At 39.9% G+C, this 24,883-nt stretch overlaps 2 protein-coding genes across 2 annotated transcripts in view; one reads left to right on the top strand and one right to left on the bottom strand.

Annotated features, from left to right (window-relative positions):
• The window catches only part of Kif4a (kinesin family member 4A), a 112,856-nt gene extending 93,168 nt beyond the window's left edge, over window positions 1–19,688 (bottom strand). The window contains exons 1-7 of the mRNA XM_090325989.1: window positions 19,627–19,688; window positions 19,175–19,515; window positions 18,954–19,068; window positions 10,798–10,988; window positions 7,203–7,295; window positions 4,426–4,592; window positions 4,102–4,196 (exon numbers count right to left, since the gene is read on the bottom strand). Coding sequence (XP_090182115.1) covers window positions 4,102–4,196; window positions 4,426–4,592; window positions 7,203–7,295; window positions 10,798–10,988; window positions 18,954–19,068; window positions 19,175–19,294 — 781 coding nt within the window. The 5' untranslated portion in view covers window positions 19,295–19,515; window positions 19,627–19,688. The remainder of the gene's footprint in view (window positions 1–4,101; window positions 4,197–4,425; window positions 4,593–7,202; window positions 7,296–10,797; window positions 10,989–18,953; window positions 19,069–19,174; window positions 19,516–19,626) is intronic.
• Window positions 19,689–19,839: 151 nt separating this feature from the next.
• Window positions 19,840–23,960, top strand: Pdzd11 (PDZ domain containing 11). The gene is made up of 7 exons (XM_090325668.1): window positions 19,840–19,920; window positions 21,347–21,446; window positions 22,188–22,271; window positions 22,519–22,575; window positions 22,926–23,024; window positions 23,231–23,291; window positions 23,449–23,960. The coding sequence occupies exons 2-7, from the start codon at window positions 21,360–21,362 to the stop codon at window positions 23,481–23,483; spliced, it is 423 nt and encodes a 140-aa protein (XP_090181794.1). The 5' UTR covers window positions 19,840–19,920; window positions 21,347–21,359; the 3' UTR covers window positions 23,484–23,960.
• Window positions 23,961–24,883: the final 923 nt, after the last annotated feature.

Consider the following 24,883-nt stretch of genomic DNA (forward strand, 5'->3'; position numbering starts at 1 on the left):
TGAAACAACTAGACATTCATAAATATAGTATTTCTACATTTCCACATGGAATACTGTTTGGTAATAAATTACTGACAAATGGTACAACATAGATGAAACTTGGAAATATTATACTATGTAAAAACAGTAACAAAAAACACATGTTGCATAATTTCCTTTTATATGAAATAACAGAAGATGTAAATCTATAGAGACAGAATTCTATATTGCTAGAGTAGGGGGAAGGACATTGGTCAAAAAAAGGGAAGGAATTACTAATGGTTATGAGTATCTTTGTGGGGGCATGTGAAAACATCCTAGAATTTACTGTGGTGATAGTTACATAACTCCTGTGAATACACTGAAAATCACTGCATTATGTACTTTAAAAGGGTTAGATTTAATTCAGATTAGTTATAACTTAATTCAGTAAATGTCTAGAATAGTCCTAGCAGATCACAATAGCTCAATAGCTATGTGCATATGACTATAAAAGTGATGCTAATCGAAATGAACTCCAAAGTATGGAAATAAGAGAGCTTTGTGCTTCTTTTTTTGTGGGTCATGGGGCTTGAATCGGCCTGGGCCCTGTCCCTGAGCGCTTCAGCTCAAGGCTACCATCCTACCCTTGAGCCAAGCCCCGCTTCCGGTTTTCTAGAGGTTAATTGGAGATAAGAGTCTCAGGTCCTTTTGTGCCCAGTCTGGCTCTGAACCTTGATCCTCAGATCTCAGCCTCCCGAGTACCTAGGATTACAACCTTCATGCCCTGCTTTTAGTTTTGTTTTGAATGTACTGTGTGAAGTTATTTCTTTTGTCCCCCCTCTTCGGTTTATCCCGTTGTCATTTTTGTTTGTTTGTTTGACTTCTTTTGGTACCTTGTGTCGTGTGTGTGTGTGTGTGTGTGTGTGTGTGTGTGTGTGTGTGTATGATTTGGGGAAGAGAAGGGACATAAAAAATAAGCATGAGTATCACAATAGTGATATTCACAAGACACTATATGTTGGAAATGAACCTTACAAGCTGGAGGGGGGAGTCAGGGAGGAGGAAAAGCAGGAGAAAAATGAGGGAGGGTGTAAAAATGTTTGATAACAAATGTACCCATGGGGGCCGGGAGTTTGGCCTAGTGGTAGAGTGCCTGCCTAGCATGCACGAAGACACGATTCCTCGGTACCACATACATAGAAAAAGGTGGAAGTGGTGCTGTGGCTCAAGTGGCAGAGTGCTAACCTTGAGAAAAGCCCAAGAACAATGCTCAGGCCCTGAGCTCAAGCCCACGACTGACAAAAAAAAAAAAGAAAAGAAAAATCAGAACAAATGTAAACATAATAAAACCAAGATTAAGTAAAATCATTGCAGATTTAAAAAAAAAAAGAAATGTACCCATTACCTTACTTATGTAACTGTAACCCCTCTGTACATTATCTTTACAATAAAATAAAATATAAAATAAATAAACTAGTTGAAGAAATCTACTATAATACCCAGCAATTCTGCATCTAGGTATAGACTCACAAAAATTAACACATTTGTGCTTACAGAAACTTATACATGGATATTCACAGATTTTTTTTATAACACCATGATTAGATGTAATTAGTAAAGAGACAAAATGTGGTATTAGTCATACAACTGAATTAGCAATAAAAAGGAATGAAGTTTGGACCAGGAGTTCGGCCTAGTGGTAAGAGTGCTTGCCTAGCATGCATGAAGACCCGGGTTCTATTCCTCGGTACTACATACATAGAAGAAGCCGCAAGTGGTGCTGAGGCTCAAGTGGTAGAGCTCTAGCCTTGAGAAAGCCCAAGGACAGTGCTCAGGCCCTCATTCAAGCCCCAGGACTGGCAAAAAAGAAAAGAAATGAAGTTTTAATACCATGCCCTGACATGAATGAGCCCTACAAACTTTATACTAAACAAAAGAAGTCAGTCACAGAAGATTGCAAATTATGTGATCATACTTGTGTGAAATGTATATTAGTGGTGCCAATGGCTAGGTAGAAATGGGGAAGGAGGGTCAATGTGTCTGGGGCTTCTTATTAATGACTGAAAAAATGTCCTAAAATTGGGCCAGGAGCATGGTCTAATGGTAGAGTGCTCACCTACCATGCACGAAGCCCTGGGTTTGATTCCCCAGAACCACATACACAGAAAAGGCCAGAAGTGGTGCTGTGGCTCAAGTGGTAGAGTGCTAGCTTTGAGAAAAAAAAATGACCAAGGCTATAGTAATACTTGCACTACACAATAAAATCCAATGACATATACAGCTTAAATGGGTTAATCTTTAGTATATGAACTATATTTTTTTGTGTGTGTGGGTCATGGGGCTCGAACTTGTCAAGGCACTTCCCTGAGCTCTTCAGCTCAAGGCTGAGCCAAGCCTTGACCAAGCCCCACTTCCGATTTTCTGGTAGTTAATGGGAGATAAGAGTCTCATAGACTTTAGTGCCTGTGCTGGCTTTGAACCTCGATCCTCAGATCTCAGCCTCCTGATTAGCTAGGTTTACAGGCGTGAGGCACTGGTGTCTGGCATAAACTATATCTTAATAAAACAACCTGAAGCAGTACACATAAAGGAAGATTGTCAAATGTGTAAGAACTTTAAAAATTACAAAGTTAACTTCCAAAGTATAAATACAGAGCAAAAATGATAGTTTTTAGTATAAGGAGACTAGAAAGGGTAATAGTGGGTAAATATAATCTAATTATATGGTGTACATGTACTAAAACATCATAAAAAATTCATTGTTTCATAAAATGATAAAAGTTCTTTACAATATACTCAAAACACAGAATGAGGAAGAAGTAGGTCCTGTGCCAGCAGTAAAATAATGATAAATATGATAATTTCCTCAATCACCATTTTTGTCTTTTCAGTTCTCAAGAGGGAATGGAAGGCCAAAATGAAATAATGAGACCCCCAACTACCTCAATAATAGTTCAAATATCTTGAACAAGATGAATAATATCCTTGAACTGAGAGTAATTTCAAATGAGACCACTAAAGCTACATCAAAGATCTTTGAGGAATCACAGAGAAAGGATATTCCAGAAGACTGGGAGGTAAAGTTAATTCTATAAACTACACACCAGTGAAGAAAAATAGATTATTAAAAGGACAGTTTGCAATGACCTACAAATAGAAACATGAGCACTGGAAGCATCTTGAGTTCAATCAGAAAAAGTCAATCTAGGCTATCCTTGTTTCTCTTTCTTCTAGAAAAATGGTAGATCTAATATATCTGGACTTAGCATTGCATTTGACAACATCTTATATGAGATCCTTAAGAACAAAATTGAGAAATACAGTCTTTGTTAAAGACATTAAAAATCACTTAAAAGACTATTCCCAATAAATGTAGATCACCAGGTCATTATCATATTACATGAAGATTTCTAGTAACATATACCATAATGACTTTCTTTTTTTTACCATAAGGAGTTTCTAGCCTTAAGAGCTTCCTTCATCATGTAGAGCCAACAACTTTAATGCAGATATGTAAATCATGCTGATAAGGTCTATATATGTAACATCTGCAAGAGATATGAATATTTGAAATAACTGAATCCTAGTAATGATGTTAGTTGTAAGTACACAGGGGGAGAGAACAAAATTAAAACTGAAATTAAGCTTGGTGCTGGTGGCTCATGCTTGTTAATCCTAGCTACTCAGGAGGCTGAGATCTGAGGATCATGGTTGAAAGCCAATCCCGGACACTAAAGTCTGTGAAACTCTTATCTCCAATTAACCACCAGAAAACTGGAAGTGGCAGCGCTGTGGCTCAAGTGGAGCTAAAGAGAGCAGGGACAGCATCCAGGCCCAAAGTTCAAGTCCCACAAACAAACAAACAAAAAAACCAAAAAAACAAAACCCAACAACAACAACAATAAAAACAATACCAAAACACCCTGAAACTTGCCTGGACTAGATGAAATCAAATCAATGGCCAGATCCAAATCTTATACTTGAATTAGAGAATGAGTGCAAGGGAAATACTTTTCACAATTTTTAAATCAGATTTAAACTTGAATTTTAGCTATTAGACTGTGACCTGAAATAGATCAAATAATCACAACAAGGATATACATGTTTTAACTGACTATATATGACCTTAATTATTCTCACCCTCTTTTAGACGATCCCCTTCAGCCTTGGTTTTCTTCTGTCTTTCTGATCCAGCAAGGTCTACAAGATGCAACTTGGAGTGAAAGCTGCTATTCCTATAATAATAACAGGAAGACAAAAGTGAGATGATAATATACATGCTTGAGTGGTATGTATCAAAACTGATCCACCTACTCTCATTTTCTTATGTGTCAATAAAAATAGTTACAATGGCCACAAATACTTGTACTATTGCTGTCTAATGATTTCTCCAATCAATTAAGAGGCAGTCTAGCATTTAACCTTCCTGGAAAAAAAAACATGATCCTTTGAAGTATCACTTACTTGTCATTTTTCTTTCTTTGCTCTATGGAGATTGTAAATATGGCATGAGATCTGGATGACTGGGAGTTCATAGCTGTGGAGGCCACAGTCCTAGAGTTGTTGCCCTGCTCCAAACAGCAAACAGTATCCGAGGCAACTGCAACATTCTTCTCAGTGAGTCCCACGATCTAATTCCAAGAAAGAAAGAAGAAATTCCTTCATGATTCCTACTTCAAATGCTTGATCAGAAATAGAAGGACTGATGGTTTAAAAACTTCTTGATATTCCAGTAAAGCTTCAATAAGTAAGAATGAAAATGATGAGTCTTAAACCAACAATTTTAAGAAGATATTTGAAACTCAAGGTCTAATACTGGAGCTACAGAAGAAATGACTAGGTTCCTTCTAAGGAGCCCCAAATGGCTAAGCGCTGGTGGTGCCTGTAATCCTAGCTGCTCAGGAGGCTGAGATCTGAGGATCTCAGTTCAACGACAGCCAGGGCACCAAAGTCCATGAGACTCTTATCTCCAATTAACCAACAGAAAACCAGAAGTGGTGCAGGGGTTCAAGTGGTAGAACACTAGCCTTGAGCTGAAGAGCTCAGGAACAGCGCCCAGGCCCACAGTTCAAGCTCTGTGGTTGACCAAGAAAAAAAAAAAGATAAGACCCCAATGGAAGTAAATTCTGACCCAAAGAAAAAAAAGTGTTGCACAAACTTTTATGCTATTGCTCTTCATTCTTCTTCATTACCTTATATCTATTTTATACCTTACTTTTACTACAGAAAACACTATTCACAATTTTCAGTCAGGAAAAAGGATCTCAGGCTTGGTAGTATCCCTGGGGAGACCCGAAAAGTCATAACCTCTTGGATTTTTGTTAGGAGTGAGGGTAGGACTAGAAGATCCCCCTTTTTCACCAGTCCTGGATCTTGAACTCAGGGCCTGAGCTTGGGCTTTCTCAAGGGTAGTGCTCTACCACCGAGCCAAAACACCACTTCCAGCCTTTTCTATATATGTGGTACAGAGGAATTGAACCCGGATCTTTGTGCATGTTAGGCAAGTACTCTCCCTCTAGACCAAACTCCCGGCCTATGAGATCCTTTTTAGCCCCAATATGCTATGACTTTATTACTCCATAGTTCTCAAATCTATACCTGTGGACCTATTTTCTAGTCCTTCCCTTCTGTTTGTCTGTGCCAGCACCAAGGCTTTCTTGCTCATCACTAGTATTCTACCATATGAGCCAAGTCTATCACTAACCCCTAGACATTCTTCTCTTGAATCCATTGCTTTCTTTCCCTTTCCAAATCTACTTGCTGAGTTCTGGCCCTTATTACTTTGTCTAAAAAATAAGGCAACAGTTTCTTCAATTGACTTTTCTTATCCTAGTCTTTCTCCTTTTCAATCCATTTCTAGCCAGTCTTCCTAAAAATCTTGCTTCCTAAAATGTCTCCAAACTGCTGAACCCTGTGCTAGATAATGGGGACATAGAGATTTAAAAATACTCTCCCAAACTCCAGGAGCTGACATAGTTGGAGATGCACATGAGATAAAGTAGCCATGACAACCTCTCATTCAGAAGAATTAGCTATATACTACTGTTCACAGGAATAGAAGTAAGCTCTTTGGGCTGACTTCATAATTTGTTCTAAACAAATTCACTGTTATGTCCCAGCCCAACTATTCTAATTCACAGAGATTGATCCAAGCTTATTCTTCTTTCCTGATGAAGCTTTTCCCTACTAGAAGAATATATTTTTATTTCTTTTCTCTACTTCCTTAAATTCCATCCATTTTATTTGAAAAAACAAAAAAAGATTTACAAACTTGGCCATATCCATCACAATTTATGGTAGGAACATATAAATCTTTGACTTGCACATCTCAACTCCTGGGCTATTTGAAAAAAATCTTAGAACCGGATCAGGAGGAAGTTCAGTACTAATGTTATTTCTCGTAATAGCATGTATTTTGCCTAGGCTCTTATACCTTTTATTAAATTTTTACTAAAATTACTTAGAAGGAAGATTCTAGAGTACAGGCACTTGCCACTTATCTATACTTCAAACCTTCAACTTTCTATGTGAAGAAGAAAAGGAGAAGGAAATGGGTTAAGGCATGAGTTGTATACTTTTTTCCAAAGTATGTTCCCATTCAACTTCTGAATTTTCAATTCCTCAATTCTCAAACTGTACATCAATGCAATGTGATAGAGGGTCTAAGTTAAATGATCTCCTTTGCTTGGTGCCATAAATTTAAATATTATTTTATTAATTTTCCATGTTTTTATATCTCCTGAGAGTTGAGAACAGTGTTTGTTACCATGTAGTCAAATAGAATTTTCTGAACTGCACACTTAGAGGACTGTAATTCAACATTGTAGTCCGAAGCCACATGGAGCTATGGAATCCTTGAAATATGGCTAGTGTACATAAGAAACTGACTGTTAAATTTACCCAATTTCAACTAATATACATTTAAATGGTCACTTGTGGCTACTCGATACAATACTGGACAGCTTAACTTCAGAACTCTGTGAAAAGTTAGTGCTTAATTGATATTAATATTCCTTCCAGAATTTAAATCAAGGTGATAAAATGAAATCCTCCATTCTCCTTCCTCTCTCCCTCCCTTCTCAGAAAGCTCCTGTCTAGGAATTCTAGATTCACAGGAGGATTAGGACAACACAACACCTGAAAGATTGATATAGTAGTTAAAACCATAATGGCAGTGAAAATAATATGAAATTTAGTACTTGCTAACACTTGTAACAATATCAAAAGAAAGATAAACGTACCTTTATGCCCTCCTTAGGATCCTCTCGAATGTTTATCTGAGAAGCTTTCTCACGAGATGGGCATAGAAGGTCCCAAATTTCTTCATTATAAATCTGGTATTATTTAAACCAAAAGTAGCAAAAACAAATCATTAACAGTGGTAATCTCTGGGAAGCTAAGATCATCGGCAATTTTTAAAATTGCCTGTGATGTTTTGTATTCAGAAATGTGTTCATAGCTGGGTGCTAGAGGCTCATGCCTATAATCCTAGCTACTCAGGAGGCTGAGATTTAAAGATTGTGGCTCAAAGCTAGCACTTGCAAACAAGTCTATGCAGAAAAAGCCAGAAGTGGCACTGTGGCTCAAGTGGTAGAGTGTAGAGTGCTAACCTCAAGTACAAAGAGGCTCAGGGATAGTGCCCAGGTCCTGAGTTCAAGCCTCATGCCTGGCAAAAAAAAAAAAAGCGTCTTAAGTCCAGGTGCTGATTGCTCATGCTTGTAATCCTACCTAATCAGGAGGATCTCAGTTTGAAGCCAGCCCAGGCAGGAAAGTCTGTGAGACTCTTATCTCCAGTTAGCCACCAGATAATGGAAGTGGCCCTGTGGCTCAAAATGATAAGAATGCTAGCCTTGAGGTGAAGAGCTCAGGGACAGCACTCAGGCTCTGAGTTCAGTGAACAACAAAATATGTGTTTCTAAAGAACCTGTATTCCGGGGCCGGGAGTTTGGCCTAGTGGTAGAGTGCTTGCCTAGCATGCATGAAGACCCGGGTTCAATTCCTCGGTACCCCATATGCATAGCAAAAAAAAAGCAGGAAGTGGTGCTGAGGCTCAAGTGGTAGAGTGCTAGCCTTGAGAAAGTCCAAGGACAGTGCTCAAGCCCTGAGCCCAAGCCCAGGACTGGCAAAAAAAAAAAAAAAAAAAAAAAAAAAAAAGAAAAAAAAGAACCTGTATTTCCTATTCTATTTCAAATAAACAAATAAATATATATACAATATACCAAGTAACAAAGACAGATACAATAACGATATGAGATTAAACAAAGGGCAAAAAGAAGAGAAGATAAATAACATAGTACATTAAGAACAATGATCACCAGATCGTTTCCATATCCTAGAGGGGAAAACAAGATGATTAGGAGGGGGTGGGGAAGAAAACAGGGAGAAAAACATGAGTAGGGATATCAATGTGTGAGAAGTAATGCACCTGCTACCTGGCGAATGTAACTGTAACCCATCTCTACACATTAGCCCTTCAATAAAAAATAATTTTTTAAAAAGAATCTGTATTATTTTCAGAATTTTAGAACTAAGCAAATTACTTTACTACACTATTCTGTGCTTATTATTTTCGTTAACTTTTACATCTTATTATTAAATGGTGTACTAAAGTTGCGTGGAAAAAAAAGACTTTAAAGGACTGGGGGTATCCCTAGCATCACAAGAGGGAAAAGGGAAAGGCTTATCTTTGTATATAATTATTTGATAACTCCTAACAAAATGGAGATTACTCTTTCAAGCCAAAGTCTCAAAAATATGTAGAGACAGGAAAAAATTATACTATGTCCAAATTCTATTCTTTGATTGTGTCATAACATCACTTCCACCAAATTTGTAAAATGTAACTAATGGGTCTTTGATGGAAGGAGGTGAATGTTCGGAGCAAGAGACGAGAAAATGAAAGGTAGAAACTAACATTTCAAAAGCGAGTCAATGGGGCCGGGAGTTTGGCCTAGTGGTTAAAGTGCTTGCCTAGCATGCATGAAGACCCGGGTTCGATTCCTCGGTACCACATACATAGAAAAAAGCCAGAAGTGGTGCTGAGGCTCAAGTGGTAGAGCTCTAGCCTTGAGAAAGTCCAAGGACAGTGCTCAGGCCCTGAGCTCTAGCCCAGGACTGGCAAAAAAAAAAAAAAGCGAGCCAAACTTCTACTTAAAGCAATGATTAGCACATGGTAAGTAACCACTATGTTTGTCTGTTATTATTGTTTATACTATTATTTCACATGCCAAGGTCCTGAGTTACTTTTATATTCAACTGCCTTGACCACAAGTGGGTTAATTTTAATGGTATTTAATACCTCCCCTATCTCTTCTGATTGTACACCTCTGATATGCTTTACCAGTCACCATACTGAAATTCAACTTCAAAATGAAGTATTCACATATAATTTACAATTGCATGCTTTATTTAAGTTTAATTATTGTTTGTTAAAAATAAAACCTTTGGGCTGGGAGTTTGGTCTAGTGGTAGAGTGCTTGCCTAGCATGCACGAAGACTGGGGTTCAATTCCTTGGTACCACATGCATAGAAAAAAGCCAGAAGTGGTGCTGAGGCTCAAGTGGTAGAGCTCTACCCTTGAGAAAGTCCAAGGACACTGCTCAGACCCTGAGCTCAAGCCCAGGACTGGCAAGAAAAATAAATAAATAAATAAATAAATAAATAAATAAATACCTTTCAGCCCAAGAGGGGTGCGTCACGCCTGTAATCCTAGCCACTCAGGAGGCTGAGATCTGAGGATCAAGGTTCAAAGCCAGCCCAGGCATAAAAGGACCTGAGACTCTTATTTCCAATTAACCTCTAGTAAACTGGAAGTGGGCTTGGCTCAAGGGTAGGGTGGTTGCCTTGAGCTGAAGAGCTCAGGGACAGGACCCAGGTCAAGTTCAAGCCCCATAACCCACCCAAAAATAAATAATAAAATAAAAACTTTCATACTCCAGATGACTGACATGAATTTGGACATATAAATATATCTATATAGACATATACATCTATTAGCTACTTAGGAGGCTGAGATGTGAGGATCATGGTTCACAGTCAACCCGAGCACAAAAATCTAAGAGACTCTTGTGTCCAGTTAACCACTAGAAAACTGGAAGTGGCACTGTGGCTCTAGTGGTGGTATACTAGCCTCAAGCTAAAGAGCTCAGGGACATCACCCGTGCTCAGAGTTCAACCCCCAGAACCTTTCTGATGTGCAACTAATCAAATTCCATAAATCTTCTTTGTTGCCTGTTATTGTTACTTACTTTGGAAGTTAGATATAATTGGAGAATCCAGTTGTATGTGGATAAAAAAACTAGAAACCAAATTCTCACTTGTTTTGTCCACTGCTATCTTTCAAGTACCTGATACATCTAAATACATAGAAGAGTGTGTTCCACATAGTAGGTATGCAATAAATATCTACCGAATAAGCACACACCCTATTATCACTTTCATGGTTCAATATTTCACTTGGGCTGTAACAACATTCTTCCTAATGCATCTTTATAATGATCTTAAGCCTAAAAACAGTAAAGGGAAATCAAATACTCTTCTGCACACTCTTCAGGGAATCAGTAATAGAGGCCAAACTAAAATTAAAGAATTCATAACATCATTTCATGTAGCAATGCCAATTCTTCTAACAGATTAAATAGATGATTCTAATAAGAAAAGAATTGGGTGGAAGCCAAATCCAACTGAGCCAGTAAATTTCCTCTATCAATTTATTAAAATGAAATTTACTAAAAACGCAATTTACTAATCTGAGTCAAACCAGGGAAAATCTGATTTGGACTTATTGTTCTACTCAAGGATTTTTGAATTCAGAATAATTAAAGATAAATCACTTACCTCCAAGTAAGATACTTTCAGAGTAAATTCAAAGTCACTCTTTTTATCAATTTCTTTGAAGAGCATTTGTATTACTCTAGGAATGACCCCAATTGTTGGCTCATTCTCTTGCTCAGCAGTGTATGCACCTCCCATTGAAAAGGTTTTTCCAGAGCCAGTCTGCCCATAGGCCAGGACAGTTGCATTGTATCCTGGCAAAACAGAAGTTACAGGTATAGTGATATACTTGCTTTTATTATGCAATTACTTGCAAAAATTGAGACTGTGGCTGAAGACACAATTTATCAAGAAGAGCAGGCACATCCTGGTACCAGTGGGTCAAACCTGTAATCCTAGATGTTCAGGAGGCTAATATCTGAGAATTGAGGTTTCAAGCCTCCCAGGTAGGGATGTCTGTGAGAATTTTATCTCCAATAGAAAGTACCACAAAGCCAAAAGTAGAAATGTAGCTCATGCAGCTGAGCACTTGACTTTTGAATTTTGTTCCAGTAAAAATGTTTGCAATATAGAACAGTTTTTTATATTTTCTCTTATGAGAGACTCCAGAATAGTAGTGAAATTAGAAGCAGATAAACTAGTTGGTCATGGGGCTCGATTCTAGGCCTGGGCATGGTCCCTGAGCTCTTCAGCTCAAGGCTACCACATTGAGCCACAGAGCTACTTTCAGTTATCTGAATGTTAAATGGAGAAAAGAGTCTCAAGGACTTTGGTGCATGGACTAGCTCTGAAGCGCTATCCTCAGATTTCAGCCTCCTGAGAAGCTAGTATTACAGGTGTGACCTACTCGTACCCAGCTTGTAGCTTGTAGCAAGATTTTTTTGACAGTCCTGGGATTGAGCTCAGGGCCTGAGCACTGTCCTTGGACTTTCTCAAGGTTAGAGCTCTAGCACTTGAGCCTCAGCACCACTTCCAGCTTTTTTCGATACATGTGGTACTGAGGAATCAAACTCGGGTCTTCAAGCATGCTAGGCAAGCTCTCTTCCACTAGGCCAACCTCCCACCCCATTGTAGCAAGATTTTAAAAAGAAACTTAGATGGACTGTTCTTAAACTATGCTAACTAATTAATTATAAGGTAGTACGCCTCACAGAAGGAATTGTAAGTTCAAATTTACTTCAAGACAAAGAAAACATGATCTTCAGAAGCTTTCCCCTATTACAGTGGTAAGGATATCCTAAAATAACACAGGCAAGCTATTTGTTATTTCATCATAATAATTACGTCAAAGCTAAGTCGAAAGGGAAAATATTTAAGTGTTAAAAACAACATAAAACTACACTGTTAGTGGGAGTGTAAACTCGTTCAACCACTATGGAAAGCAGTATGACAGTGCCTCAAAAAGACTAAACATAGAACTCTCCTATCATGCAGCAATTTCACTACTTGGCATTTATGCAATTGTACAGAAACAAGGACATACTACACCCACTAGCACAATGATTTTCATTGCAGCACTACTTACTATAGCAAAGATATGGAACCAACCCAGATTCCCCTCAGTAGATGATTAGATCAAGAAAGTGTGGTATTTATACACAATGGAATTCTATACTGCCATGAGAAAGAACGACATCACCCCATTTGTAAGGAAATGGAAAGACTTGGAAAAAACCATATTAAGTGAAGTAAGCCAGACCCAAAGGGATATAGACATAGGCTCCACGGTTTCCCTCATTTGTAATAATTAGTATAAACCTAGGACTCTCCTAGCAGAGGATTACAATAGCTCAAAACCTAGATACATAAGGCCATATAGGATGAGGCTAAATGAAAGGACCTCCAGGATATGGAAACAAGAGCTTTATAATGCGTGATTGTTGTTCTTAATGTACTATGTTATTTCTCATCTCTTTTGTTGTCCTTTGGTTAATCTCATATTGTTACAGTATATGACTCTGTTACCTTGTATATTGTATATACTTTTGTTTATTTGAAATAGGAAAGGGAAGGGGGGGAAACAAAATGAGGGGAGGGGATGGGATAAGAGAAATGGGGACAAAAACATGAGAAGGGGTATCAATGTGTGAGAAGTAATGTTCCTTCTATCTGTCAAATGTAACTACAACCCCTCTACACATTACAATAAAAAATGAAAAAAATAAAAAAAACAAATAGCAAACTGAAAAAAACAATGTTAATAAAAATGATAGACTTAAAGGGTTTTTTTTTCTTGCTGGTCAAAATGAAAGATTTTGGCCTGGGAGTTTGGTCTGGTGGTATAATGCTTGTCTAACATGCATGAAGACCCAGTTTTAATTCCTTGGTACCACATACATAGAAAAAGCAGAAAATGGTGCTTTGGCTCAAGTGGTAGAGCTCTAGCCTTGAGCAAAAAGTGTCTAAGGACAGTGCCCAAGTCCTTATTTTAAGGCCCAGGATTGGCAAAAAAAAAAAGATTTTATGGTGCTTGAGATTTTTCACTGTAATAGATTAAATGTATTATGGAACATGGCTATGGAAAAATAGAATAAGATTCCAGGATTTTCTTCAATATGATACATATGTGTATATAGCAACATCTTAGAAAAATGGGTTTCAATACTTTTTATTAAAAAAGTGTGGGGGGGTTGGAGGTGTGTGGCTCAAATGTTAGAGTGTTAGCCTTGAGCAAAAAAGCTCAGGGAAATGACCAGACCCTTAGTTCAAGGCTTAGAACAAGCACAAAACAAAAGAAAACACACAGGGCTTTCTGAAAACAGGTGTTCAGAGTACAAAACTGTACTATTGGCTGATTTTAATGGCTTTTTACAGGGAATGATGGCTCACATCTATAATCCTGATTAGGAGGCTGTGATCTGAGGATCATGGTTTGAAGCCAACCCATGCAGGAAAACCACAGAGACTTATCTTCGATTAACTACCAAAAAGCCAGAAGTAGAGTTGTGGCTCAAGTGGTAGAACACCAGGTTTGAATAAAACAAGCCAAGGAGCCGGGCCAGGGGGCTCACACCTGTAATCATAGTTACTCAGGATGCTGGGATCTGAGGATCACAGTTCATAGTCAGCCCCCACACTAAAGTCCATGAGGCTCTTATCTCTAACCACCAGAAAACTGGAAGAGGTGCTCTGGCTCAAGGGGTAGGGCAGCAGCCTTGAGCTGAAGAGCTCAGGGACAGGACCCAGGCCCAGAGTTCAAGCCCCATGACTGACCAAAAAAACAAAACAAAAAACAAGCCAAGGGACAATGTCCAGGCCTTGAGTTCAAGCCCTTGTAACAGAAGACATACATGCATACATATACATCACACACACACACACACACACACAAACTGCTTTGTTTTTGCAACTGGTGACAATATTACACAAACACATGTATATAAGAATCAATTTCTACTTGCTATTGTTTTTAGAGATGATAAATAGCCAGTAACTCATTCCTGTAATCCTAGCAATCAGCAATCCAGGAAGCTGAGATCTGAGGATTGCTGTACAAAGCCAGCCCAGGTAGGAAAGTCTAGGAGACTCTTATCTACAATTAACCACCTAAAATCCAGAAAGCAGAGCTGTGGCTCGAAGTGGTAGATCATTAACTTTGAGCACAAAAACTCAGGGATAGAGCCTGAGTTGAAGCCCCTTACGGGTACCAAAAAAGTGCAAGCTCCATGACCAACAACAACAAAAAAGTTAAATTAATTCTTATAGTTTCCCAAGTTAAGAATGTGCTTTTAATCATCTATACAGTGTTATTCTGAAGAAGATGAGTAAATGGTGAAGAGCCTAAAAAAATGTTTTAGAAAAGTTTAAAGGAAGCCGGGCATGGTGGCTCATGCCTATAATCCTAGCTACTCAGAAGGTTGAGATCTGAGGATTGTGGTTCAAAGCCAGCTCCAGCACTAGTCCACGAGACTCTTATCTCCAATTAAATACCAGAAAACCAGAAGTGACACTGGCTCAAGGGGGTAGGGTGGTAGGCTTGAGCTGAAGAGCTCAGGGACAGCACCCAGGCCCAGAGTTCAAGTCCCACACCGGCAAAAAAAAAAAAAAGTTAAAGGAGGATGATGATAAAGCCTATAAGAAATGGTTCAAAGGGGGTAAGACTAATAGAAGAAAAGTAATAAGAATAATAAGAGGGTCAGGATCCAGTGGCTCATGCCTATTATTATAGCTTGTCAGCAGGAGACTGAGTTCTGAGGATCATGGTTTGAAGTCGGCCCAAGCAGGAAAGTCTTTGAGACTCATCTCCAATTAACCATGTAAAAGCCAGAAATAGAGATGTGGCTCAGGTGGTAGCACATCAGTCTTGAATGAAAAAGTTGAGAGTACCCTGGCCCCAAGTTCAAGCCCAGTACCAACACTCACAAAAAAATAGTAATAGAGCTGGGCGCAATGGCTCACGCCTCTAATCCTAGTTACTCAGGAGGCTGAGATCTGACGATCAAGGTTCAAAGCCAGCCCAGGCACAAAAGAACCTGAGACTCTTATCTCTAATTAACTTCTAGAAAATGGGAAGTGGGGCTTGGCTCAAGGGTAGGGTGGTAGCATTGAGGTGAAGAGCTCAGGGACAATGCTCAGGTCCAAAGGTAGGGCAGTAGCCTTGAGCTAAAGAGCTCAGGGATGGTGTCCAGGACGAGTTCAAGCCCCATGATTCACAAAAAAATAGTTAGAGGCCAGGAGTTTGGCCTAGTAGTAAGAGTGCTTGCCTAGCATGCACGAAGACCTGGATTTGATTCCTTGGTACCACATACATAGAAAAAATCAAAAGCGGTGCTGTGGTTCAAGTGGTAGAGCTCTAGCTTTGAGAAAGCCCAAGGACAGTGCTCAGGCCCTAAGCTCAAGCCCCAGGACTGGCAAAAAAAGCAATAACACAGGGAGTAAATGTACATGAGTAAATTATAGTCACATATGGAAATGTATCAATTAATCTTTGTACAATTAATATATGCTAATAAAAGTTAAGAAGATAAACAAACATGGTGGCTCATGCTTGTAATCCTAGCTACTTAGAAGGCAGAGATCATGGGACTATGATTTGAAGATAACTTGGTCAAAATGAAGTTTACAAGACTCCATTTCAACCAATGGCTTGGAGTAGTGGCTTATGCCTGTCCCACTCACTAAAAGGCAGTAGCACAAATAGAAGGATGAAAAGCCAGGCCAGCCCACACAAGCTCAGGCATGAAGAGAGTCTACCTCAAAAATGACTAAATCAAAAAGGAGTTAGCACTGGATGCTAGTGGCTCTTTCCTATAATCCTAACTAGTCAAGATGCTGAGATCTGAGGACAGAAGGTGGAAGCAAACCCAAGCAGTAGTCTTTGAGACTCTATCTCCAATTACATAACAAAAAGTTGGACTGTAGATGTATTTCAAGTGACAAAGCACCAGCCATGAGTTAAAAAAAGGCAATGTAGGACACTGGAGGTCCTGTCACTGTAGCTACCCAGGAGGCTAAGATCTGAGATAGAAAGAGACAGGGCAGAGTGGATAAAGGCTAATTAAACAAGAATTAGAAACAGGTAACAGCCTTCTAGATAGGTAAAAAGGAAGAGGGGGATGGTTAGAAGAGAATGAGAACCATGTAACAGTCTTTAAAACATGTGAAAAGGGAAGAAGATTGACTTTACAATAGAGAACCTGGGCAGATTAACAGCTTAATCATGATTAATTATTATTAATAGTCATAACAGCTTAATCATGTTCAATTATTATCAATAGTCAAGCTAAAAGTTGTCCTGCCTGACAAAATTCAAATGAGAACAACATAACATAAATTCGGTGATATTTCTGCTAAAAGATACACAACCTAAGCTGGACACCATTGGCTGACACCTATAATCCTAGCTACTCAGGAGGTAGAGATCTGAGGATGAGTTGGAAGCCAGACTTAGAAGGAAAGTCTGTGAGACTCTATGTCCAATTAACCACCAAAAATCCAGAAGTGGTGCTGTGGCTCAAGTGGTAGAGTGCTAGCCTTGAGCAAAAAATCTCAGGGGGTAGCACCCAGGCCATGAGTTCAAGCCCCTGACTGGTACCAAACAAGAAAAAAAAAAGATACACAATCTGAATCTAATGATAACATCAAATGAATAAAATTGAGGAACATTTACAATGTTTGAAAGTATCAAGGTAATGTAAGTAAAAAATAGACTCAAAACCATTTTATAATGGGGATTAAAAGCATAGCCAGATACAACACATGATTCTGAAGTAAATCATTTTGCTATAAAGGAAATTATTGCGACAACTGTTCAAGTTTGAATGGAGTTCGAAGAATAGATGGTATTAATGTGGTGATGCAAATTTTCTGCATAGGATGGTTTGTTCAATTGTTACTACAGTTTAGATATAAAAAGAAAAATCTTCTTTGTAGGAAATATAACGTATTCAATGGTCATTGGGTCAAAAACTCATCTCAAGTGGCTCAGAGAAATGTTCTTTCTGCTGTGTTCCTAATATTCCAAAAATGTAATACAGTATTTTCAGATTTTGAAATAAGGTGTTCAATGTGCCCTGAGTCATGGCATCATTTTTAGAGGGGAAAATACATGTGAAGAGGTGTTGCCTAGAAGAAGTCTTCTGGTTATCTAGTGGGATGAACATTAAAGAGTAGAAATTACGGGGAAATAATTGTCTTCTGAATATCCAGTCTTCTGAATATCCAGACTTCTCTACTATAAATACAGTTGTTCAAAAACCAAATATCAATTGGGCTTCCCTGTGAGTTCTGTAGCAAAGAAAAAAAATTAAGTAAACACTAGAAGTGGTAGAAAAACTTTTCTTTCTTTGAATGTTAAACTAGATTATATATAATGCACTTTTTAAAGCTAGGGCTTTTGTTTCAATATCCTGGAGGTCCTTTCAATTAGCTTCATAAAAGCCATATAACGAATGATTGTTGTCCTTAATGTACTATGTTATCTCTCATCTCCTTTGCTGTCCCTTGGGTATCTCATATTGTTACAGTATCTCACTTTGTTATCTGGTATGTTGAATTTATTTGTATTTGGTTATTTGAAATTTGATAGGGAAGGGGGGAAAATCAAGATGGGTGGGGGGGTGGTGGGAGGGTAATGGGAACCAAGACATGTGAAAGGGTATCAATGTATGTGAATTAATGCACCTTCTATCTGGCAAATATCATGTAACCCTTTTATTAATTACAATAAAAAATATATTTAAAAAGCTAGGGCTTTGTTTTGAAACTTGAATAACTACTACATGAGAATAGTAATTAAGACCTATGAGAGGTAATATTCCTTGTTTGGAACACTACTATTGTCTTCAAAATCATAGTTTTAGTTTCACAACAAATATTATTAACTGGCCATAGAATTTGGGGTTTTAGGAAATCCCTTCTCTGCCTTAAGGAAGTGTGTTCTTAATTTAAGAACTATCTCAAAGGTTCCCTATTCCATAAAATTCACCTTAAGTTCAAGAAGCAGAGTTCATGCATCCTTTTTGGTGTTTTGTTTTGTTTTGGTCAGTCATTGGATTTGAAGCCTGGGCTTGTCCCAGAGCTTTTCATCTCAAGGCTACGGCCCTAGCCGTTGAGCCACAGCTGCACTTCCAGTTTTCTAGTGGTTAATTGGAGGTAGGAGTCTAACCGACTTTAGTGCCCAGGCTGGCTTTGAACCGAGTTCCTCAGAGCTCAGCCTCCAGAGTAGCTAAGATTACAGGTGTGAGCCACTGCACGTGGCCATCCTTTTGTTTTTCGTATCACTTTGTATGGAAACAATTTGATTCCTATATTAGAACAGATTATGTTATATGTTCTTAATTTCCATATTCTTTTAAAAACAAGTGCAACAAACTTAAAAGATTATATATTCAAAGTAAATTAGGTAGTCATGTACAATTCTTATCTGTTGTACTTTGGACTTCTTGTGGCCTAGAAGCTCTGTTATTTCTCTGCATAAATACCAAGTGAATATTGAGGCTTGGGCTTCAAGACAGGTTAGTACACTGATTCCCATGAGAACTACGAAAGAGATTTTACTTTAATGACAATCCAAGATATTGACAAAGTGTTTACAGATTGAGCCACATAGAACTACAAAATTCAAATAGGGTGTGAAATTAGCTTCAAGGGCAAAGATTTTCCAAAATGTTACCAGGTTGTGGGCTTTTTGAAGACAGTCATTATGAGTCACCCATCCTTGTATTTTCTGGGTGAAGCATTGTGAGTAGCTACATTATACACAAATCAAACAGCCTCACCTTTAAATATGCCTTTTATGAGTGGTGCTACCGCTGTATTGAAGACCTCTTCCTGCTCAGCCGAAGGGTCAAACACAAAATCATAGGTAAAGGATTTATCAGTACCAACCACCACCTGCAGAAGTGAAGGGACAAGGTATCAGAAAAAGGCCAGACCACGCCCTTTGTTGCCATTGTACCCAGGCAGTTCCCAGACCTTACATCGGTATTTAACTACACACCTGAGGTTCCCCCGGCACAAAGGAAAGGCACATCTGGCAGCCTTCGTTAATTTCCTTAGGGACCAGAGGGCGACAACGCAGCGCCACTCGTACGGGAATTCCCTTCACCTCCTCCTTCATGATTGCGGCTGAGTGTGGTCTCCGCGGGGGGGAGGGGCGGAGAGGAAACGCGCTCTGCAGAGGAGTGTGCTTGGTAGGTTGGAGGGTTGCAGGACTAGGGAGGATGAGTAGAGTTGTCAGTCGTCACGGTGCAAGCCTCCCTCCCAGGGGGGTGGTTGTTTCAGACTTGGGCCACAAAGGAGAAACCTGGTACCCCAACACTCCTAAGCATGAAATGGTATCTGAAGTGAAAAGAAAAAAAAAAAACTCTTACGGAGACAGCGACAAAGACCCAAAGCCCCACGACATCAGAAAACATAGAATGTGAGCTCAGGAGTGACCACTTAACTCACCGAACTCAACGTTCTTTCTCCCGGTGTTTCCTGATCTCCCAGCGCCCGGTCCTAACGGGAACTTTAACCGCCAAGTTTCAAATTGGTTCCAGAGGCGCTAGCCAATCGGAGCGCCCACAGCCTGCAGGCCGAACACGCACGTTGGCGCGCACAAGATGACGTATAAGGAAGCGGGAAGTTAACGCGCGTCGTAGTTAGACCCCGCCTCTTTCGAGTCTCGCGAGTATCTGCTTCCGGTTCCCAGGCTGAATTGGCGTTGAGCCTAGGCTTCGGAGTCTCTGGGTCTATCTCCTGGTGAGGTGGTGCGGGGTTTATGCGGTTGTGAGCGCGGGACTCAGGATCAGGACAGGGATCTGGAAGGTGGCTAGTGGTCGATCTAGGGTCCCCTCGATTACTTCTTGCCTCTAAAAAAAGTGAGACGGTGCCTGACTGCGAGTCCCATTATTGTAAACACTCGCTTGGTTCTTCAAAGTAACCTTTCCTAGATGCGCCCCTAATTAACATCTATTCTACAAGATTATTGTGAGGAACGCCCTCATTATTTCTGGAGAACCTAGCAGTATTTTTTCATCTTTATTCATCCTTATCACCAACCTAAGTATGAACTTGGCACATGAAACTGACGACCTGGGAATGTTTTACAGCTGATGCTTGAAGTTTGCTAGGCTATTATCCTTCTTTTACTTTTTGGCAATATGGGAGTTTGAACGGACAGTCTGGGACTTATTGGGTTGATGTGATCCTGCTGAGCCCCATCCCTAGCCTTTTTTCCCCCCCACCTGCTTATTTTTAGGATCAGATTTTGCTTCCTGCCTGGGCAGTTGCTGAATAAAAATCTGCGTACATTTTAGACTTTCAGGTTCTTGCCACTGTGTCCAGCTTGCAGAGCTTCTCTCCATAGACATAATGTATCTTAAGATTTTTTTCTTCAGAATGTGACCTGGGACCACAACCCTCCCAATCTCAAATCCCACATAATTTAGGGTATAGGGTGACAGTTTCCCACCACTATGCCAATGTATGGGTGGACAACTGAACTTTTCTGCCTGGGTGGGCCTTGACCCAAGATCCTCCTATGTTCAGCCTTCTAAGTAGTTAGTATTACAGATGTGAGTTTGTCACTCTGTATGCTGTCCCTTTGCGCTCGCGTGCTCTCTCTCTCTCTCTCTCTCTCTCTCTCTCTCTCTCTCTCTCTCTCTCTCTCTCTCTCTCTCTCTCTCTCTCTCTCCCTCCCTCCCTCCCTCTCTCCCTCGCTCCCTTCCCCCTCCCTCCCTCTCTCCCTCGCTCCCTTCCCCCTCCCTCTCTCTTTCCTCCCCCTCCCTCTCTCTTTCCTCCCCCTCCCCCTCCCTCTCCCTTTCTCCTCCCCCTCCCCCTTTCTCTCTCTCTCCCCCTTTCTCCCTCCCTCCCTCCCACCATCCGTGTGTGTGTGTGTGTGTGTGTGTGTGTGTGTTGTTGTTGTTCTGGGATTGAACTCTGCGCCTGAGGAATATCCCTGAGTAGCTCAAGGCTAGTGTTCTAACATTTGACCCAGAGCACCACTTCTAGCTTTCTTTTTTAGTGCTTAATTAGGGATAAGAGTGTCATAGACATTCCTGTCTCAGCTAGCTCCAAACCTCTATCCTCAAGTCTCAGCCTCCTGAATAGCTAGGATTACAGGTGTGACCTTCCACTCTCTAGCTTGAATCAACTCATGCCTGATTTGATCCACCTATTTTTTCAGGGTCTTGACGGAGATGGAAAGCCGAATTCCTTATGATGATTACCCAGTGGTTTTTCTGCCGGCCTATGAGAATCCTCCAGCATGGATTCCTCCTCATGAGGTGGGAATTGTCTGTACTGCCATGTACAGAACATATGTCCAGGAATTCAGGACTGGGAATTCTCTCTCTAGGCATGAAAACTGTAATAGTGTGACTAGACAGTTAAATGGAGAGTAAATCTTCATCCTTGTTTTACCAAAAGACCCAGAAACTGAATTCTGAGCAATAGTGGATTATTCTAACCTTATGGAACCTGCTAGAGTCCATCCATACCAGTGAATTCTAGAAATTCACAGATCTAGTTTCCATTCTGTTATGAGATTCTAAGATACAGAGGGGAGGGCTGGGTGCCAGTGGCTTAACCCTTTAATACTAGCTACTGAGAAGGCTGAGATCTGGTGATTATGGTTCAAAACCAGCCTGGACAGGAAAATCCATGACACTCATATCTCCTGTTAGCCAACAACAAGAACAAAAAAACTAGAAATAGAGCTCTGGCTCAAGTAGTAGAGGGCTAACGTTAAGCACTAAGCACTAAAGTTTACAGACGCTACGCAGACCCTGAGTTGAAGCCCAAGAAATGGCACCCATACACACACAAAAAAGTGAGGAAGTACTGGGCTGCTAGCATGTCCCAGTGCTCAAGGTCTGCTTCTTAGAGCAATGTGCTTTATTGTACTTAGACTGAATTTATTACTTTACCTTTTTCTGACTTGCGGACGATGTATTTGTGTTCCAGAGAAAGATGAATTTAAGGTTTGAAACTAACAGTAACATTTTAGGGGTTTCTATATCTTATAGAGAGTGTACCATCCAGACTACAACAATGAGTTGACCCAATTTCTTCCCCGAATCGTCACACTAAAGAAGCCTCCTGGTGCTCAGGTGAGTTTATAAAGGCCTTTTGCCAGGCTGAATTTGTCTCTGGCAGAAGTTGATCATGTTGGAGGAGTAGAGTGGGAAGTAGGTAGGGAGATGAAGAAAGTTTTACAACTTTTCATTTCTCTCTGAGAAACAGAGAAGTCCCTATGAGAAACACAGAAGCTGAGCTGCTTGTAATACACAGATGCTATTAAATATTCTTGTGGTTTTGGTCTATACTGAGTCCTCAATTGGTGTCTTTGTCTTTCAGTTGGGATTTAACATCCGAGGAGGAAAAGCCTCTCAGCTAGGCATCTTCATCTCCAAGGTATGAATGTCTGCGACCATTTTGGATAGCTGCTTCCCTTCATTATTAGATTATAGTACCCTGTTCGTCCAAGGACTAAGAAAATGACTTGGTGGCCCTGTAAAATGGGCATACTGGGGACACACCCTTATGCCCTCCAAAACATTCAATTTGGGACGCTTCCTCCATTTTCACAAAAAACAGCAATAACACCTTAGATTTGAACAGCATCTAACTTCACTTATAATTTTATGACATTTCCCCCATCTCAATTACATGGATGGCTTATGCCTTTGATCCTAGCTTCTGAGAAGGCTGAGATCTGAGGATCATGGTTCAAAACCAGTCTGATATTGTCATTTTACTAACAGGTAATTCCTGACTCTGATGCACATCGAGCAGGGCTTCAAGAAGGAGACCAAGTTCTAGCTGTGAATGATGTGGATTTTCAAGATATTGAGCACAGCAAGGTGAGCATAGCACCTGGGCCATGATGATATAAGAAACCATCCCTGGTTGGACAAGTTTATGCTAATCCATAACTTAAGAAACCATCTCTCTTGGATAAATATACTAGAGGGAAACAGTGATTAATGACCTAGAAGTTTGAAATTGCAAATCCTATCCCCCCTGCTACAATCTTTTCATTTGTGAAACCTGCTATGGTTCCTCCTAGGCTGTTGAAATCCTGAAGACAGCTCGTGAAATCAGCATGCGTGTGCGCTTCTTTCCCTACAGTAAGTGTGTCTTTCTTTTCTGGTTTAATTACCTTGTGGAGTCCTAAGAAGGAAGTCTTTAAATACTTGTGATTGGAAACCCCAGACATAAGGTGTGGATATTTGGAGCATAGGCCTGAAATTAACTTGTTCTCTTTGTTCCTTTTCTTGCTCCCAGATTATCATCGCCAAAAAGAGAGAACTGTGCACTAGAGAGCTGCAACCCATAACCCTTCGTGTGGAATCTGCCAAGACAAATTGGCTCAGCCCCAGGAAAGATACTTGGAAAATTTTTTCATCCTCTCCCTAGCATAGTGGGTGGAGAGGATGGAAGATAGGTAGCCAAATGAATTACCCAGACTGTACTGTATTTTAATTCTGTAGTTTTCTAGGTGAGTTTAATTTTCTGAGAAAAGAGGAAAGATATCTTGATATAGCTTTGCCTGTGAGGAACCTGGCAAGAAAAGGCAACTGACATTTACTGGATATATGACACACTTACATATGTTAGCATTTTAATTATAAAATCAGTATAAAGAAAAAGACTCTTGAAGACTTCTCACTTAATTGACCTGGTCGTCTCATGCTGTCCTTGTACTTACTATTAGAGGTCTTATATTCTTTGAGTACTCAAATAAGGCACTGTTTTTGTCCTTCGGTCCATAAAAGTAAAACACAGTACTTGATAAATACAGTGACTTGACTTGTATGATATTGATTGGATACAAAATGCTATTGAGGCAAGAAAAGGCTGTGTCAAAGAAGAGCCACTAGCTAGCTGCCAGCGCCTTTTACTTATAATCCTAGCTACTCAAGCAGCTGAGATCTGAGGATCACAGTTCAAAGCCTACCCAGACAGAAAAAAAAATCTACGAGACTTTGATCTCCATTTAACCACCAGAAAGCCAGAAATAGAGCTGTAGCTCAAGTGATAGAGTGCTAGCCTTTAGGGAAAAAAGTTAAAGGACATGGCCAGGCCTTAATTTTAAGCCCTAGTACTAACACACACACACACACACACACACACACACACACACACACACACACACACACACACACACACACACACACACACACACACACACACACACCAGGAGCCACACACACACACACACACACACACACACACACACACACACACACACACACACACACACACACCAGGAGCCACACACACACACACACACACACACACACACACACACACACACACACACACACCAGGAGCCACTAAAAGAAACAACATCAAACCTGTTTTAGCTGTCTGCCTACCCAAATAGAGGCCAAGGAACCTTAGCTACAGTATAACCAGGAAATGGCATATAGTGAAGGACTGATAGAAACTCTCCTTTTCCAGAGCAGCTTTTGATATTTTTCTGCAATAGCAATATTAATATAATACTCCTGACCTGGATTCTTTGGTGGAATTTAAACTAAGAAAAGGAACTTAGATGTATTTCTTTCCCAGGCAGTAGTGAGAAATTGATTCCAATGTCCAACTTGTAGGTTGTTTTTCCTCAGAACTTTATATAACTCTACTAAAGTTTTCTAGTGAATTTAGGAGCAAAGTGCCCCTATGTTGAAAACCTGCAATTTTTTGTGGTATTGGGGTT

Source organism: Megascapheus bottae, chromosome X, assembly GCF_031878675.1.
Source record: "Megascapheus bottae isolate mThoBot1 chromosome X, mThoBot2.hap1, whole genome shotgun sequence".
In the NCBI taxonomy this organism is placed as follows: Eukaryota; Metazoa; Chordata; class Mammalia; order Rodentia; family Geomyidae; genus Megascapheus; species Megascapheus bottae.